This window comes from Macrosteles quadrilineatus, unplaced genomic scaffold (assembly GCF_028750875.1).
Source record: "Macrosteles quadrilineatus isolate MER2022 unplaced genomic scaffold, UCM_ALF_1.0 Scaffold_4__1_contigs__length_99947679, whole genome shotgun sequence".
Taxonomy (NCBI): Eukaryota; Metazoa; Arthropoda; class Insecta; order Hemiptera; family Cicadellidae; genus Macrosteles; species Macrosteles quadrilineatus.
In genome coordinates, this window is record NW_026542597.1 from 68825842 (window position 1) to 68846964 (window position 21123).

Here is a 21123-nt window from a genome sequence, read left to right on the forward strand (position 1 = left end):
AGTCATTACTGTTTCAACATTTAATTGATTTTCAGTTAAGATAGGTAACTGTAACATGAGTGACCAGTTAAAGTAATAAGCGTAGTTTATTGCTGATCTGGTAAACTTTTCTTGTGTTTCAATAAATTTAACACGGGTTAGTTGTCACTAAACCAATATTGTGCTTTACCAGTTTCCCCCCAATTTAGATTTACTGCACACAATATAAATAATGCCATACAATTTTCACACTAAGGTACAGCGGAGTTAACAAGTTTAATAAAGTAGAAAATTGTCATGTTCCAAAAACATTGATTAAGATGATGTCCCAATATCCTGATGAATTTTTCAAAAACATCTTTAAATAGCAAAATGGGTCAAATTGTTGTAGTAGGAAATTAAAAAATCTATTTATATATTGGTTCTTGATTTTGGATCTAATTTTTTATGTAGGCCTAGGTCCTAGCTTAGTCATTGGTGAAAGGTTTTAAAATTTGTTTTCGTTTGTCACAAAATATAGTCCATCAATACATTAAAATATTAATTTTTGCCTTCCACATGAATCTCACAGTTTTTGTGCAATGAACATCCGTAGGACTGGAATTACTTGATTCATGTAAATTACACATGCCAAATAGTAAAAATTTGTAGGACTGGAATTACTTGATTCATGTAAATTACACATGCCAAATAGTAAAAATTTGTAAAATATACTCAAAATGACATAGATGCAAAATGTTAGTTATTTATTGTATGTTCTTCAAACAGAACTTCTAAAGAATTTCTTTTCATTCTGTACAAGCCTACTGTATTTAGTTTTTTGATGTAATCGTAAACGCCACGTAGTTGTAGAATATTAGTCTTGGTGTAATGACATCGTTGAACTCATCTTGAGGTTTGGGTTCAAACGTGTCCTCACTAACCTCCAAAACTGACTTCCTTCCTGTGTCATTTCCTGAGGATATGAACCTTGTTACAGACTGGCTTAAGTGACATTAAGAGGAATTCTGGGGTTGTGGACAATTTCCAGAGTACATACAAAATGTAAAATAATATAATAGGGAGTAATATTACAATTACTTTAACATAATGTTAAATAGTGCGTTTCTTTCTATAACTGTACCTACGATATAACTAAAAGGACAATGACACAGAGCAAATCATCTATACAAATTATTTTAACAAATGAAGGATTTGACGAAAATGAATAGCCTACATTACAGTACAAAAACACGTCAAATAACAACTGTAATGATAATTATATTGTTTACTCACAAGAGAGTAAATACATATAAAATATGGTAAATGATGATCGATATAGATTGGCCACTCCAATCATCATCAGACCCAATAGGCGGATGAATAGGAAAAAGTTTTAGAAATCTTTATTTTGATCGTTCATTTTTCATTAGTACTCAGAAATTTTAAATATTCGCCATGTAAAACATAATAGTTTTACATGGCGAATATTTAAAATTTCTGAGTACTAATGAAAAATGAACGATCAAAATTAAGATTTCTAAAACTTTTTCCTATTCATCCGCCTATTGGGTCTGATGATGATTGGAGTGGCCAATCTATATCGATCATCATTTACCATATATATATATATACCATATATACCACCTGTATAACCACACAGTAATCTATTTTGTTACTGAGTCTTGTGTTAATAATTACAGATTATACTTCGCAATGATATACAGATTGTTAATGTACTAGCAACCAGCAAATCCGTGATATATTTTACTAGCAACCAGCAAATCCGTTATATATTTTGAATCAATTCACAATTTTCTATTGCTCTTACTTAGTTAAGTTGACAATTATCAATTTTTTGATAATCATTAACTTATCACTGACTTGCGATTTGTTTCAAGCAAACCTTGAACAAAACCTGAGCGCTCAAAAGTTAGTTCGCGGGCGGAATTTTACCCCCGCGGATTTGGAAGTCCAATTAAAATAGACAGAGCGTGATTAATTATAGATTAGCAATAAAAACCGGAATTTTACCCCCTGGCCGAATGTAGAAATTATTAAGAACTAGCTGGCCCGACAGACGTCGTACTGTCTTATTGTGGTTTTATGTCAAATGCTCGTTCATTTTCAAGATGAGCTCGATCGCATGGCTCAATCACGTCTTGGTTGAAGTTCGTTCGCTACGCTCTCTCACCTTTAGGTTGAAGTTTGTTCGCTACGCTCTCTCACATTTAGGTTGAAGTTCGTTCGCTACGCTCTCTCACCTTTAGGTTGGAGCTCGTTCGCTGCGCTCAATTGCCTTCAGGTTAGCTTGTTCGCTACGCTAACTCACCTCCAGGTTGAAGTTTGTTCGCTACGCTCACTCACCTTTTGGTTGCAAATTAGCTGTTGTCATAAATAAACAAAAACAATAGTGCTGCGCCCTGTTGGTAAAACCTATTAACTTTTAAATGCTTTTGAACAACACAGAATAAAATTCTTTAGTTGAACCAGCTGTAAAGATTCTTTAATTCCATTTAAATAGAGTACTCATAAGGTTAACATGGGAAACTCCAGAGCCACTGGGGTGGAGCCCTTTTGACGGATCTGCACCAAACTTCACACAAACCACCCTTGAATAATGCTGAATAATGAATAATGCTTAATACTGCCTGAAAGTTTCATTACAATCTGTCGAGCGGTTTCGGAGTCCATAAAGGACAAACAAACAAACATACATTGGATTTTATATATATAGATGATTGATCTTCTTATTTCTATTTTATTTTGTAAACATTTTATTATTAAATAGCCTATCTTTATTTATTTATTTTGTAATCTTAACTAAGTAAACAGAATTTGCTGTTTAATTTTGATCATATTAACCAACAGTTGGCTTCAATGGTCGAATCCTGATACTCGAATCTCAAAATTAAAATTAAAACCCTGTTCGATTAGTTGATGTTACAAATAAATTAAGATAGGCTACTTAACAATAAAATGTTTACTATTAAATTAAAACTGAATGAAGATAATTAACCATTATCACCAATATTTATATATCTGGCCAGGGGGTAAAAATCCGGGGGTAAAAATTCGCGGAAATTTTGAGCTGACCTCATGAAGGGAGTAAAAGTCCGGGGGTAAAATTCCGGCCCGTACACTCTAGGTTTTTATAATTTGATGTGTTCTGATTAAATTCAAAACCGTGAAAATATACGTTTAATTCTGTGTTTAATCCATCGAACCGATGTCTCGAAACTCAAAAGTTCGCGGCTGGAATTTTAACCCCCCGGGCAAACGTGACGTCACAAATCAGGGGGATAAAAATCCGCTACCTCTTTACCACAGAAAACGTACTACTATAACCCAGAATGCCAACCGCATGGTAAAAAGCATTAAGCGTTTTGAGAGAGCTTTCCCTGTCAATCCGTAGGCAGCGCCACCAGCGTTGCTATGCTATTGCATGGCAACGCTGGTGGCGCTGCCTACGGATTGACAGGCAAAGCTCTCTCAAAACGCTTAATGCTTTTTACCATGCGGTTGGCATTCTGGGTTATAGTAGTACGTTTTCTGTGCTCTTTACAACGACCAGTTCTTAAGAAAGAAAACTCAAAGATTCAACCATTGATTATATAAGGCTACATACTCTACGATTATAGATATGCAATTTGCTCTTTGCTTGTCAACCAACCACCGGAAGGAAAGCTTCTTCCGCCAGAGCGTCTCGGAGCGTCTCAAACATGACAGAGATAAGGAAAACCTGGCTCACATGAATTAGCGTCAGAACACATAAATTAAAAATGTAATTGATCGATATAATCTTCTCCTGGATATATTTGGCATCTCTATCTCTTAACATCAAATTAGGTTCATAAATCGCAAAATAAATACAGTTTGTTATTATGTTGCAGATACTCCGTAGTTTCAAACATTTTAAAATTGGTTTCCACCCCAAAACTACGTATTAGCGTAGCCACTTCACTTATTGCGGTTAAAACCTAACTGTACACATACAATTGTTTCCTATGCAAATTAATGACCCTGTCAAGTTTTGCATTTAATATAATTTGCATAATGCATTTTGTTTTCAAGTTTATAGTTTTAGTTCAGGGATTAAGTTAATGCAAATTACGAATTTTCAAAGTTTTGTATCATACATATACTACGTAGTACAACTTATCCCGGTTACCTTTTTACCCATCCAAGACCGGCCGCTGCTATGAAAACATTGGCATTTGACATCATTTAACCACTTTCTTGCAATAAGGCATAGTTTCAACAAGTCGTGATCCGTCGGAAATTTAAGCAAACTAGCGGTCGTCCAAAAATATGTAATGTTCAGACATTACTATAATAGTCAGAGGTACAGATTTCTCTATAACCCCAACACCCAAAACCCAACACTGTAAATAAAACTGTGATTGGAATTTATTCGATTTGTTTTGATTTTCTGTTTATATTGTGTTGTTATTTCGTCACCAGCATGAAAACCCGTAAGGTCCGTGTTATTTTTTTAAAATTTTTAATTCATTTGTTGGGTTTATTTTTAATGTCGAGTTAGTGAGGTTTTACTGTACGTGGATTTTTGTATTAATCGATCGACAAATTGCAGTGTAGTTTAAATGCAGTAGGCCTCACAATCAGCTGTTTGACACGCTGGAGGGAGGGGGGAGTTAATTTACCGGCCTTGCTGTACCACACCACTCTTCCTTAACTTGGGCAAAGGTTTTGCTGTGGTTTGTCTGTTTCTGTTAGATGCCAGAACTGTTTATAGTCGTGGATTTGGTAAGTCTTCAACTATTCTGTACTATTTGCTGTAAAGGGAAATGTAAAATGTATTGTTGTCGCAAGCTGTTGAGGTTTAAAAACGGACGTGTGAGATTGTCAATCTTCAAGGAATAAGTTGTAATTAATAATTTTTTTTATGTAAAATAAGAATGCAAGTAAACCCCCTTAATGCGTGATTAAAATGTAAAATATAAAATAAAGTAACCGATAATGTAAAACATACTCAAAAGAGTTGTCGCTTTCAACTGTTTGGGAATTTATCTAGTGAAAAATTGTTTGTTTGTGTCGCTATCTCCTTTTTATAGAGATGTTGCTTGTTGTAAATTAAGTAGCATGATTAATAAATTCGTCTTATTGCGTGATTATGTTCCATATCGGACTTCGTATTTTTAAGACTGTTGAATGCGATTGAAGCCAAAATATATTTGAGTGTTTTCACTTGTTTACGTTCAGAATTATACCACATGCCTGTTACAACTCATCTCAAGATGTGTATGGTCTAAATTTATCCCACACTACATATAGATTGTACATTATCCTTATTCAAAATACAGTAATGTGTGATTTTATTCTGAATACAGTACTTTTAAAGCTTCCCCAGGTAACTAGAAGGTCGCCGGTTCAATCATGAGAAAATTATAGTACACAATAATTATTACCGTATTTCCCTATAGGGAATTAGCTATTACCGTAGGTGGCACGGTAAGACTTAGACCCGGGACCGAATTACTTTTTCGTTTTGATGTCCTTAGAATCCAAAAACGCTATTCGAAGACATTTATATATATAGGGTTATATATGTGTCCGTGAACGCGATAACTCGAGTAATTTTTGTCCGATTTTGCTGAAATTTGGTTCAAAAGTGTAAGGCGAGATAAACTTGAATGAGTTCGCGAACCGGCATGATCAAAAAATGGGAACGGGGTTTTAGGGGGGGTTTATGGTGTAAAAATTGGGTTTTCTCATTTTCACCCTTAAACCACAAAATTTCCCAATTTTTCTTTCCTTTTTTTAAAGAGCTTAAAAAAGCAAACAATTTAGTATATCAAAGTGTTTTTACGGTTATTGGTAACGGAGATAATTCAAGAAATTGTAAATTGAAAATTACCATGTTATTCTTATGGGGAATATTGTAAAATTTTGTAGTTTGCTTGTTTATGCATATATTTTGATCAAACTTGGCAAATTTATTTATTTTATACTAATCTATTAATATTTTAATAAAAATCACACTTTTAGTTTCATTGGGGCAGCAAACCTAGGTACTTGTTAAACCTAATGTTATTTAAATAGATTTAATTGAAAATAAATTAAGGCAAATGGAAATTCGCTTAGTCGGCAGGTTTGCTGCGGCGGGTGTATTTTTGGTTCAAAACTGGATAGACGTCCTTGATCATTCATAATCTAATATATTGTCCTAGTTAAAGAAACCACTGAAATTATAGTGACTAAATGATACTGAATATTCCATTCTATTCATCTATAATCTTGTATTTTCACTGGGTAGGTTATGGAGCTCCACACTGCTGGCTGGGCAACTGTGTGCGTAAACGCATTTTCCCGTCTCTCCCTAAAAATGAATATTGTATTTAAACAAATTTATCCTGCATTCATTTACAGATTATACGTACAAAATGCACCTCTGTAAAGTTAAGAAGACAAATATCACCTCTGTATACGTTTTTCAATAGCTCCATTACACGAGGCTCTACCAAGAATATTGCAGTCTCATGAAGCCCAAACGCCGAAGGAATCAATAAAGACGAGACCAAATTTTTTTTGTTGAAAAATTTAGAAATACTTCGAGTTTTCAGTTTTGCAGATTCTGAGCCATTCATTGAAATATATTAAGTTGGTTTCATTTCTACCCTTCTACTATCTCCCCATTGTAATCGGAGAACTTGATTTAGACTCGCGAGAATTCAACTATGGCGCAATCAGATTTCATTTTTCTAACTCCAGGTTTCGTATAGGTTGCAGCATGTCCCACGTGTTGCGGTCTGTACGACCGTGAGATACTCTCAAGGCTGCCAACCTTACGGCCATGACTGTGTGATGGTATGATGATTTTGTTTACCCTCCAATTTATATAATGGCGGGAGGAGACGTTGACTATACACTGCGAAGTGGACAGTGGACATTCCTTTCCCATGTCACCAGTTCTGTAATGAAATAACGCCAACATAGTGTGCGGTTGTATACCGTAACATTTTTTATACACAGAGTTTAAAGTCGTTCTAAAGGGAAATAGCAGCTAGTTCTATACCTAACTGAAGTGTATAGTCTTACCTATGGCTATTTAAAACGGGAAGTGAACGTCAATAGTGGTAAATATAGGCGGCTCCTGCACCCTTGTTGTGTGAAAAAAAACTTGGTACAGCAATAAATGTCAACTTTACTACTGTATACAAACTCAATGGTAACCTTACAAGTATTTTTTGTTCAAGTTGTTTTCCATTAATATAGGATTTTTCATTTAACATTTAAACGTTGTATTGTTTTTATATTCAATTTCTACATTAAAGACAGTTATTGTTATTTGTAATTCTTGTAAATAGTTTTGCTTTTTCCAATCTCCTAGTTTTGCTTGCATTTGATTTAAACTAAAACCATGCATTAACTGAATAATCGTAGTTCGGCAGTTCTGCTTTAGAATGGTTTCTTATATTTATTCGTTGTCAACTTCGGACTCATTATGGAATTTTAATACCGAGACTGGTGTGGTGATTAAATCGCGGGTCTTCTGTTCTCAAGCGTCTGGGTTCGAATCCCGCTAAACACATTTTATTTCTTAGTTCATATATCTAACAACACAGTTGAACAGTTTTTATGAGCCAACCTTAGCTATCTGTGCATATATCTAGAAAAAAAACATCAGCCAGAAGAAAACATATTTTTGCGAGTTTCCAAATTAATCCAGCCATTACTTTTTCCATTGCTCCCACTGAACGATAACCGTTTGTGAGAGGTCTAGTTGCGGGGTCGGAGGACAATGGAGGTCAAATGATGCCACCTCGCCCATTAGATTACCTCTGTGACGTCATCGTTCCGCATCTCTCTCTCTCTCACCGTTGCTGAAGTCCATGATCACTGTTCACATCTAAATAGTGTGTTTACCCGCGCTGCACACGAATAAGGAACATGTAACAGATGTAATGTGGTACAATTTTGTTTTTGCGATACTTGAGTTACTGCTATACCACCATTAACTATACAATAGTAGTTTTCATCACTAGGACCGTAAGTGGCTCTTTTAGGTACGTAATTGGGTTTTACAAGTGAGGCTCAGCCGAGCTTGGAAATAAGATTTATTACCTAAAAGACATTTTCGCTCAGTGTAAATGAACAACTATTTTCTTCATACTGTGAAAATAACCTTCTGATCGTTTCAAAATAAGACCACATAATTTGATGTTAAACAAATTCGTCCTCAATTTTTAACCGACTTCCCCACTACCAACAAAAGGAGGAGGTTCTCAATTTGTTTGTGGCGACGTTTTTTTTTCTATGTATGTTCACCAATTTCTCTGTGATTCTTTTACCGATCAGTGTGGTTCCACGACCAAAATAACCAGGAGAGTTTCTATTTGGTACCTTATATATTATGTTTGAGTATAATATTTGTTTCGGTGAAAAATTCTGAAAACCTTAAATATTCAACATTTATTTTGTTTACTTTTGTGCAGAGAAGGCAATAAATAATAATACGAGCTGTTAGTTGAAACCATTTAAATGAAGCTACAGACAATTCTTCATGAAACAGTTGCTTCATATTGATCAATAAACTATTTCTTGCCATGGAGCCTAAATGAATTACATTGAGAAAAATGCATTTTGTTTTGGTGACTATACATGTATGTTTCAGTGAATAGCTGTATGATATTGACAAATAAAGGTGTATTGTGAAAACCAAAGCATTCGTAAAACAGGTCTAAATATAAATTAAATGAAATTATTCCTTACACGACCTAAGAAGTGTGACAGTGCATAATCGTCAATTGTCAAGTGTTAAATATTTTTATTACTAAACATGCATTTGCAGATGTGGAATGTTTATTGATATTCTCTACCCAGTTACTATATCATATCAATACTATTATGCCTGCTTCGGAAAGTCCTAGAGGAAGATGATTTGCAATTTCGACTAGGCTATATCTTGATCAAACAAAACCACCTACATGGCTTGCACCACTTTTAGCTGAACCAATCTTTCATATACATATTTCATTTGCAGATGTGGAATGTTTATTAATATTCTCTACCCAGTTACTATAACATATCAATACTATTATGCCTGCTTCGGATTCGGAAAGTCCTAGAGGAAGACGATTCGCAATTTCGACTAGGCTATATCTTGAGCAAACAAAACCCCCTACATGGCTTACACCACTTTTAGCTGAACCAATCTTTCATATAATATTTTCCAAAGGTGCTATACGTGTTAACGACAAATTTTTCACTTTTGAGGGATTTTTTAGTGCTGGTAGCTGAGGAATAACCTTTCATATTGTTCCAAAATCCTTGAGACGTTACTGTATTTCTTTTTATAATGTAGAAGTACACCGATTGCAGGAAACGATGATGTCTGACATTTCAATGTATCTAGAAAAGACAATTAGTTTTTCATTAGGTTAGGCCTAATGTAATGGACAACTCTTTTTTTCTTAAGGAATATCTAAAAATGTTTATTTTTATACCCATTGATTATGTAACCTGAACAGGTGACTCAAGCAGTTTTAAAATAATGATTGTTCTGTGGAACTTTTGATTGTTTCAAACAGTTTTGCTTATCAAAAAACCTCAAGTATAAAAAATTATACAGTCACTAAAAATCATGAAATGATTTATTTTTTTTTAAATACAACCGACTTTAAACGCTCTAAAAAGAATGAAATAATTTCAATAAAGTAAACTTTTGTATTAGGCAAGCTTACGTATTTCAAGTCGGCTCAAACTGCAAATATGATTGAAATTAAAAATTGTGTGTGTATTTTGAAAATCAATAAATTGAAGCTGGATAACATAAATATATAAAAAACATACTGAACTGTTTTGTTTATATATTAAAGGAAATATTTTCTTGTATTTTATGTTTACTTCAGAATAAATGCATTATGAAAATAACACACACAAATGTTCTATATGAATAGGAAAATAATTTAGTTTGATATTATGATAGGGAAAAGAAGCTAGTTTAGTATTAAAACGTTACTTTTCCAAGTTAGAAACATTTAAATGCGTTATAATCTTTTTAAAGATACTCGTTAATACCACTATAATGCCGATCTCTGATTACGGTAATAAAATAACACTTAACGCATAACTATGAAAAAGACATGCAGATTAACACCTTTAGTTAAAGATAGTCACCTGCAATATGGACACCCTCTTTCAATTTTGTATCAAAAATCATCATAGAGCCTTAAAATCACTTCAGACTTAAAATACGTGAGCTTGCCTAATACATCAGTTTACATTATTGAAATTATTTCATTCTTTTTAGAGCGTTTGAAGTCGGTTGTATTAAAAAAAAAAATAATTATTATACAGTATTTCTGTTTTTTACTAACACAGCTTAAAATATCGTGTGATTCGCAGCGTTTGTTGAGGTCAGCCGAAAAAATGTACCATATGTTTTTTCTCTATTTGAAGTTACCCAAAAGCGATGATTTTGAGGATGTTTTGGAAAATTAATAACGGCTGTTTTCTGTACAGTATGATAAAATATAAATTCCACTTATTCTTTCAAGTCTTTTGTTTACAACCATTGTTTACAAGGATCAATTTGAAATCTTCTTAAAGTGAGTAAAACGTGGTAAAACCATAGACTTTTAGAATAAACTAGCTGTACCCACGGGCTTTGCCCCGTTTAACTTCATAAGTATTCGCATGGCTCAATCACGTCCCGGTTGAAGTTCGTTCGCTACGCTCACTCACCTTCAGGTTGGAAATCGTTCGCTGCGCTAACTTGTTTTCAGGTTAGCTCGTTCGCTACGCTTACTCGCCTCCAGGTTGATGTTCGTTCGCTACGCTCACTCACCTTTTGGTTGCAAATTAGCTGTTCATAACATGCTGTCATACATTTAAAAAAAGTCATCCCTTTTATTGTTTATAATACAGTACTTTTATAAAGGTTTTTATGTTTTAATATTTAACATTGGAGAATTTAAACGTTGTTAAGTGCACAGGTGTGCTGCGATTGGGGTTTAATACATTTGGACTTATTTAAAAGTAAAATAGTTTTCTGTGCTGCAATCTGTAGAAACACTGTGGCACTATTTCAAATCATGACTAATGCTAATACAGAATGTTGTAGTTATTCAAACGTACAAAACAAAACAGTTGGCGAAAGTAAACATCTGCTTTTAAATTCTATTTATTTTTAAACATTCTAGATCAAAAAGTTTGACATTGGCCCACTTAAAACCCTCTGGGGCAGAGCCCTTTTGACGGATCTGCACCAAACTTCACTCGAACCATCCTTGAAAGATGCTTAATAATGCCTGCAAGTTTCATTACAATCTGTCGAGCGGTTTCGGAGTCCATAACGTATATACATATATATATACATACATAGTTCCTCTTTTATAGATATAGATATAGACTGTCAAAGGAAGGTTCCACGATGTGCCGCTAGTAGTGCCGTGTAGTTACGGCGCACACCGCTGCAGGCGAAGAGCCGTAAGGCCGGTTTTATGCACCGCGACAGTCGCGTGTCGCGTGTCGCGGCGCGACTCAAGTTCTATTGAGTTAAATGGGAGCATTTATGCACCGCGACAGCGACAAACTGCCGCGGAGCGACTCTAAATACCCGCGACAGGATTTAGAATCGCAGCTTCAAAAAATGTGTCGCGCGCGGTTCAAGTTCTATTGGATCAAATGGGCACGTTTATGCACCGCGACAGTCGCGGCGCGACAGTAGTATTTTTCATACTCCACGTGGTATATTCTCCATATACTTATATTGATTAATGTTAATAATTAGTATATAAATGAGTTCTTAACTCTTTATTTGTAATATAAATTACATCATTATATTGTGTAATGACATTTTTAAGAGGGTTGACCCAATTCCAACTGTAAATTGTATGTGTTGTTTAAATAACTGGGGTTTTGTCATTAACGTGTACAACACTACAGGGTCTATATTTAAACAACTTAATAATCACTTCTACATCAAAACACAACACACAACATTGGATTGAGAACACACTGATTTCTTTAATTCCCCCACCACCGGATGTGAGTTTACGCGACAAAAAAGTGTCGCTGTCGCGTGACATTTTTGTCAGCCGCAAGACGTGGCGCGACTCGCGACTCGCGACTGTCGCGGTGCATAAAACCAGCCTAATGCTACCAGCAGCAGACGCTGCAGCGTCGTGCGCCGTAACTACACGGCACTCCTAGCGGTGGACGCAGGAACATATGCTAACCGCAGCACTACTGTCGGTCTATATTCATTCTATTTATCTATGGTAAAACACATCGTGGTTGTTGATATTTTTGTTTCCAAGGAAAACTTGGAATATTTACTTCCATCAGCCATAAGCCCCACCTTTAATCAGATAAGTATTAAAACGCAGTGCTTCTAACAGGTTATTTTTTTAATTCTTTTTCTTGGTTATTTTTTGTTATTTCTTTTATTTGGTTATTTCTTGGGGGGATTTTGGTTTTTTTATTTAAGGTAGAATGGGAGGTAATTTTGTCTATTTTTTCATTTATTATTATTATTATTATTGTCTTAGTAGATGATCACTTATCTAGTTCAAAATTATCCTACGTGTTTTTTATTGACTACATATTTTTTATATTCAAATAAAACTTTGGTTTTTTAATTTTTTGCGATATTTTGAGTTTTTTTTCAAGGTTATTATTTTTATTTTCGTTATTTTTGATTTTTTTTAAACTCAAGTACTGTTATACGCCCTGAAAACGGCATTAGACTCCTATAATGCTATGTAATATTACTTCAATAATTTCAATTGTAATTAATGGTTAAATACAGTTTAGTTGACTTTATATGTTCTTTTATAGAATCATAAAGCAAGGAAGATAGATATCATTATCTCCAATAGTCACACTATCTAGCAAACTTGATGATTCACTAGCTCATGATAATAGATTAGCAATCTTGGTTTGCTCATGGGAACATTTGCTCATAAGAAATTCGTTGACATTCAGTTATTTTATCACTTTTAAAGTTGTCAGTGTTTAGTGTTGGTTTTGTACGACGGGCAAACAAGAGTCTTTGGGTAGAACCGTAAAGTACATTATGTTTGGTTGGATAAAAAAAAACACATTATCTGAATAATCTATAGTGATTTTTAAAATTTGTAATACTTGTTCTATGAATATTTTTTTAAACGGAGCTTTGAGTTATTTATTTAAGGTTCGTGATTGTAACATATTATGCTCGAAATGTGTTTCTTTTTTATTAAAAAAATACAACTTTTGTAATCTATATCAAATGCTTAGTTAAATAAATGGAACATTCTCAATATTCCGCTTCATAATTTTAGTGTTAAATGGATTTTTTGTCAATTTAAAGAATTGAATAGGATCTTAAATATCAAATTTTTTTGTTTTGCTTGTACCTAAACTTTATGTAATCTAAATTTGTAACCAAAGTAATTTATTAGCAAATTATTATTAATCTTTTGCCAACAATCACAGATACACAAAATAATATTAAAATATAAATAATTTCTAATATTGAGCCTAAGACATATTTATACACTTTTCAATGTAGTATGTTGTTGACCGAAATGGCTCTTGTATTTTATTTTTACTTTATTCCCATATTTCGTGGAAAAGTATTAATTTTGTCATACAACATTTTTATGTAGTTTTTAGTGAAAACATACGTTTTGTGTTCCCCTGAATAAAAAAGGGGAAAAGGGGTCCATGGTATGTCCAGGAGTTTTTTTAATTTTTAATTTTACTGATACAGTATTCCCACAAATGAGCATTAAACAACAAAAAACTAATTTTATTAAAATATAGTAGGCGTACTACTTTAGTAATCTAAAATAATAAAATATCTAAAACTATAAAATATAAAAAAAACTATTAAACTACAAAATAACATAAAATATAGTTTTAATCGATAAAATGGCACAACGTTGTAAATTGTATGGATCAAAAGTAGTTGCAATTTTAATTTCCCCATAAAAAGATCCTTAGTTATTCCTGCGAATCACCCATTAAAATTCTTCTTTCCATATAAAAGTACAGTAGTAGGATATTCAATTCAATGTCATGCTAATTTGAGAAAGTGTGTGTTAGTTTGCTTATACCGTTTATACATTTTATATTTCACTGTTTTCTTGGAACTGATGTAAAATTATTTTCAATCCAATGTTTTTGTATTTTTATTATGATACATTTTTAGTGTGTTTTAAAACTCTTCTCGACAGGGAAAATTACATTTGTTCAACACCTAAAGGCGGATCCCTGGGTGGATAAGGATTTCAAGAATAAATGTTTAAGAACTTCTCAAAATAAAATAAATAAAAAATTAATAAAATTAATTAAATTAATTAATTAAATTAATTAATTAAATTATTTAATTAATTAAATAAAATAAATGTAAAATTTTCTCAAACAATTCAATCAATGGATCATAATTAAATTTTATAACCTTAAAACCCCAACTAACTGCTTCATCAGTTCAGTAGTGCATCTGTTTTGTCACAGTCCAACGTTGCATTTCCGATTACGCAACCAACTATTGGTTAATGAAGGACAACTGCAACTGACGGTTTGGTCGGACTGCATCAATCTGTAAAATAAATTGGGCCAATTTGTTATAAATAATTACGCATGCATTTTAGTGGACCTAGCCTAAAACAAAGGTATACATCCTTCACCCCTATGATCCATATAATTTTATTCGGTGTTTATATATACAGGGTGACAAAAAAGTTTGGAAACGGCTTGATATCTTTTTAACTAAATTCGTTAGAAAATTCAAACCTTTCACATCAACTTATATGTATGAAAACTACTTTTTGCAAGTATTACCATTTTTTTACCTTTACCAGGGGACGGCCCACGAGGAGTAGGTACATAATCTTTAATGTAAGCATAGGTTGATATGCACATCATTTTAAAGGGCTGGTCAAGTGGAGTTCATTGCCGGAAACCGCATCTCAAAAGGTTCATTCGTTACAAAATGGCGGCATTTCAAAGTTCTTGTGGAATATACCTGCACAGGCCTTAGTAATGGTAAATACTCATAGTCAAAATTAGCCGGGAAATCTGAAACCCGTTTAAATTTGTTTTGAAGATTGAATAAACTTAGTCTATGGGCTAGTTGACTTTAAAATACAATTTCAGCTCTCAAGATAATGTTTAATACGAGTATTTACCAATATTAAGGCCTGTAAAGGTAGATTCCACAAGAACTTTGAAATGCCGCCATTTTGTAACGAATGAACCTTTTGAGATGCGGTTTCCGGCAATGAACTCCACTTGATCAGACCTTTAAAATGGTGTGCATATCAACCTATGCTTACATTAAAGATTTTGTACCTACTCCTTACGGGCCATCCCCTGGTGGAGGTAAAAACATGAAAATGCTTAGAAAAAGTAGTTTTTATACATGTAAGTTGATGTTAAAAGTTTGACTTTTCTAACGGATTTAGTTAAAAAGATATTAAGCCGTTTCCAGACTTTTTTGTCACCCTGTATATATATACTTATGTTAATTTATTTGATTTTTATATAGATTAAGGTGGGCTACGAACCACCAGTACACTGCATTATCAACTAGCAAAGTGCCATAGATTATTTTTTATGATGATTGTCCCATGTACTAACCACTCGTCACAATTTTCCAATATTGTATGTTTTACGTAGGTACATACTTAATTATTTTAAATGTAAATATAAAATGCAAGAACAGTAAAGCGATATACAATATCAGATTTGGGACAGTGATTCATGAAACGTCTCTGGTTTTAAATGTAACCAATTGTATCAGCATACACTATCCTATATTCTTGACGTATGACATGACAGTAAAATTTATCACAATTTGATACTGCGTGTTCAGACATCCTCGTTTTATGAGTTTCTTGTAAAAAATTATCGAGAGTATTCGTTTGTTTTGAGCAAATGCCCAAAATTGTTCTATTAATTGTTGTTAAAGGTTAGGCGTACATGTCACCGTACAAACTAATTCGGGCTTTGAAATTTTTACTTTAACTCTGAATTTTACTGAATTATGTGGTTATTTGAAATGTGCGCATCAAATACGTAGAATATAAGAGACAAGTGATTTTTTGTCTTCAGAAGATGATCTGGTGACGTTCATTTTAGAGGGGATCATCCCAAAATGCATTTTTATATGACATTTAATTGTAGCTTTAAAATTCAACTGAACTATACATGACTTGTAGCTTGTTCCGAATGTGGATTGCTGCAACGCATCCCTCCTAGTATTTACGCTAGTTCAATGGCGCAGTGATCTTTCGAAGACTAAAACTCATCAGTCTACTTATACCGTGGAAATCTACCTTCTAGTTGAATTTGTGACATTTCATCATGGTGCTAAACAGTCAAATAACTAAGGAAGCTAGTAGTAACACCTGACAGCTTGTGGTTACAGTTGCAGGCCTAGTAGTAGGCGTGGCAGCGAAGGTGGAGGGGTGAGATAGTACTATGTTGGCGCGGCTGACTAGCGCGCTGTGTGGGTCAGGGGAAGCAGACCACGCCCCTTCCCCCACCACTGACCCTCCTCCCACCACAAAGCGTCAGTCACGTCTGTGGAGGTACTGCCGCTCAATAGTTCGCTCTATCATTGACCACGCCCCTGCTATCCTAACTTACTCGATCACACGCCGGCCTATCACCAACCAACGACTGCGTACAACTAGGTATTGGCATAATTAACTCGCACCGCTTTATCGCTTTTGCTTATGTGAACTTTAAATCTTGTGAATGTGATAACATACTCGTACGCCTTTAAGATCTACAGCTGCTGTGAGGGAAACGTTCTCACATTTCTTTGACACAAAAGTTAATGTTTGTGTAATAAATATGACCTGACCAAAGGGTCAAAAGTATTTTGTTTAATCTACCTACAAGCAAGCACATTTTTTATCCAGAATACATTTGAAAAATCCGAGTTGTCTCTATTTACAATCGTCTACATTCTACAGAACTATCCACGCTAGACTGATATTATTATGTCTTTGAGAAGACTATCGCTTACATCCAGCGGCTACAAGGGTATATAAATGGACCAACTTAGACCCGGATTGACCACACATTCTCCTACTATTCATCTACTGACAATACAAAAACTAGCCAATATGGTGTACTATTACGGCCGCTAACCATAACGCACACTAATAAAATTCCTTCCCTCCTGTTGTCAGTGTATGTACTATAATTAAGGGACCTCCGTTGATTTAAGATACTTAGTTATAAAGCCATTTAGGTGTTATTTTAAATCACCTAAATTAATGAGCATAAGAAACAATAAAATACACCACCCTCTTCCCCACCACCATTCTCCTGATCAGGAAGGATAAACGCCTGGACGAAATAATGTCAACGTGGTTTTATATTTATCCAATGTAAAATGTATTCAAGTTGCTTGACGACTTAGTAGCATGTTGGTCAAATGATATGCACGGACAAACTTGTCATAGGAAAAACATCAATATGACAGTGTTTCTCGTATTTAATTTTACTGTATTTATATAATTTAAAATGTCGGTCAAATTGTTTGACGAGCGAGTAACATGTCGGTCAAATGGTAGTTACTGACAAACTTGTTACTGGAAAAACCTCAATGTGACATGGTGCTTTTATTTAGTTAATTTAAAATCTCAGTCAAATCGCTTGATGAACTAGTATTCTATTGGCCAAATGATCGACAGAAAAAACTTCGGCCGGAAGAACGTGAATACTGCTAAGTGGTTTCTCGCATTCATTTAATTTTGAATGTAATCATAATTCCTTAACAATCTAGTATCTTGTCAGTCAAATGGTTCACAAGGACACATTCTGGCTGGAAAACGACAATACGGCATAATGGTTTCCAATATTAATTTGTCTAATCTAAAATGTCAATGAAATAGCTCGGTCTAATGGTAGGCACACTTTGAAAATCTCTGTAACTAACAATGCATTACAACTCCCAATTTCATACTACTATTATTGTACTAGTAATCACTAACATTAACTCCCAGAAAACACCGCTTCTGTCAGTGTCAATTACTTTTAATCACACCGACAATATCTTTCCCTCATAGTTTTCAGTGATCTTTAAATAATAACATTTTGGAAATACCTTCCCCATAAACTTTCGAGAACCAAATGCTGCAAGTGTACGGGGGGGGGGGGGCAAGTTTGATAGCATCATTAGAACTGTTTTAATTCATTTTTCTCCCAACAAATTATTATAATACGTATGATTGACCTAGCAATTCAACTAACTTGAGGAGGATAGTTGAACAAAATGAAGTGAGTTTTCTCTTACTATACAAGCTATTGGCATGCAATCCGCATACTTGTGCTGTCACGGTGACGAGTTTATAGCCAACCTAACTTCATGTGTATTTAAAGATTTGATTTACTCGACACTTTCGATTGTAAATGTGTTTTCAGTCGTAGTTATTTTCCATGGCGCATTTCCATCGACTCTATTCTGTCCTATCCTATACCCTAATACGAGCTATGTCTGTAATATAAATCAAGAAATCCAGCGTAAGGATTATAACTAAATTTTGGAATTAGGAGCCTATAACACTAAAAACATGATTGGCGACAGCCACTTCAGGAAAATTCGTATTTTGCTACACAATTTTAAAATTAAACACTGACCTTATGTGTTTCCAAGCGTGCCAAGTAACCATGATGGTTGAACAAGGAAAAAGTAAACAAAAGACTTGTACTTGTAACATTTGTTTATAACAAGCCTTTCACAGTATAATAGCAAATTACAAAATACAGTACAAAGGGGAAAAATCAGTTGTAATTATTGAGCAAAGATTGCACTGAAGATTACTCGATACACAGGGGAAAGTAGAGCAAGTGTTGATGATTGTTTCGTGTTGGTGACGTTTGAGTGCACTGGAGTCAACTCAACGTTTAACTCTTATTTTACATTTTGTATGCACTATTTTTTTATAGTTTACATAATTTGGACAGCTGCATTCAATTCAATTAGAATTTAGGCTAATTTTATCACAATAATCTTTATAGTAAACAACATACGTTTGAACCGGACATACCTGTCTTCACCTAATCCATCATATTATGAGAGTATTTAAGATATTTTGCTCATTCTGAAGTTTTCTCTTACAATACAATCGAAATAAACTATACCGAGCAATAGCTCACTCCCCTGATACTCATTAAGATTTGAACTGATATATTATAACACTCTCTTATTTTCTTAGATTCTGATCGTCCGACTACTACGTTTAGTTACCGTGTCTGTGAATTTCCCGTCAACCCAATTACTCTTCTGCATTATTTAGTATATTTAATTGACAGTTTTCGTCAAGCGGCAAAAGGCCGAATATTCAACAAAACCCCACCATATAAAAAATATCTTTTCTGTAATTTGTTGTCTACATTTTTAGCACGTAGGCTATTCAATATTGTTAGATAAAAATGATTGCTTAAAACATACTTGTGCTGTAGTAACTATTACACAACAATTCAACGATATAACAGCTAATTTTATAAATGAACAATAACAATTAGTTTTTGCTGTAATACCAATTTCGGATTTCGACTACTTGAAATCTTTTTACCTTATATATCAGTAATACCCTATGATGATATATTATTAATATCAAAAGTACAATTTTTTTTTTAAACCCTAACTAGGTACTAATTTTCCTTAAACAAAAAGTGGCGTAGAGTTTTGAATTTGATACTATATGACTCCTTCAAATCAGGCTAAGCCACTATGCAAGCAGCAGTGACAGTATGTATGCCGCTTGGAAAGTTGCAGTTTTTGAAGGCGCGCAACAAATAATACTGCCACAGTTTGGATACGAAGACAAAAATCTATAAATGTTCTGCTTTTTATCTCATTAATCTAATTTACATTTTTCCTACCACTGCGTGGAAATGATCGCATTGCTACACCTGTAAACAGTGCGCAAAGTAGCGTATTTTCGCTATACTCGTTCCCGCTCGCTTAAAATCAGCTGATTTCATTGTTACGATTCTATAAAACACTAACATCCAGTAATGCATGTATGAAAGCAAACATAACCTAAATTACATTTTATATACAACTAAAAAGTCTCTTTGTTACGATAAGTTAATTATGGTGGTAGACAAAATCTTGTTATTGTAAAGTTATAGAAAAACACTTTGGTCGACATCAGCCCAAACGTAGCCAGACATAAAACATGTTAATGTTTACATGTCAACTTCCTAAAGAAACGAGTGCAGAATCCAAAGTCAAGATTGCGTGTGTGTAAGCTATTTATGTTAAACATGACATAACAATTTCTACAGTATGATAACGTTCATCAATGTTTAATGCTTTTATTCATCAGTGTTATGGTTGTATGTAAAAGCTTGCAAGACACACAAGCTGTGTACATAATTAAAATTGCAAAAAAAAACTAACTAAGCTTTGCTTCTCATAATTTAATACATTTTTAACCAGATAGAGTAAGATCATATAACATTCACATGGGTTTGTATTTTATTAATGTTTTTTTTTTTTGTCAATTATGATACAGAAATCATTTAAATATTTAGCTTGTATATTCTTAAAGAAGCAGAAAATAAAGAGTATTAAAAAGTATATACTTATTTTAATTTGTAAAAAAAATTGTTTGTGCTCTTAACAAAAATTACTGTTCTGATAGTTTAGCAGTATTACACAAAATGTTGTACGGTACCCTCATTTCTGTACAGTTCAAATAAATTGAAACTTTTTTTATATTATAAGTTTATAAATTGATGGATTGAACTGTTTTATTGGAATATACAGCAGAGCACAACCACATTAATTGTTCTATTTAATTTAATTCTACATAGTTCCAGTAAGTAAAAGATTTAAAATAACTTTTTGCACTTGAGGCAGCAAATCTAAGTACTTTTCCTCCATTTCATTACAGCAGATTTCGGTACTTTTACTTCAAATACCCGATGTTTCTGTCTACCCAATCCTTTTTTTTCTGAGGAAGTGCGGATTAGGGATTTGAAACCTACTTATATTCACATCTATTCATCAGGTTGACTTATGATATGGTGTGGCTGGTTGGCTCTTGTTGTAAGTGAGCTTAACATAAAATAAACTTACCACATGTTCAACATACACTGTTAAAAAGACATCTCTTTAACCTCTTCAGGGAGTAAGGCTCATATGGGTACATTAACTTTTTTTCAATTTTTTTGTATTATTGTCAA

At 33.7% G+C, this 21123-nt stretch overlaps 1 protein-coding gene across 4 annotated transcripts in view; it reads left to right on the forward strand.

Annotated features, from left to right (window-relative positions):
* Positions 1-21123, forward strand: part of LOC128992591 (tyrosine-protein phosphatase non-receptor type 11-like) — a 129204-nt gene that overhangs the window by 6916 nt on the left and 101165 nt on the right. For 2 of the 4 annotated variants that reach the window (XR_008490724.1, XM_054416242.1), the window contains exons 1-2: positions 4684-4725; positions 16340-16502. The exons of 1 other annotated variant lie outside the window; for it this stretch is intronic. Coding sequence is in view for 2 of the 3 variants with exons in the window: in XM_054416242.1 (XP_054272217.1) it covers positions 16393-16502 (110 nt within the window). In the remaining variant the exon portion in view is untranslated. Of the gene's footprint in view, positions 1-4683; positions 4726-16339; positions 16503-21123 lie in introns of those variants that run through there. One more of the 4 variants, XM_054416241.1, reaches the window with a different exon arrangement.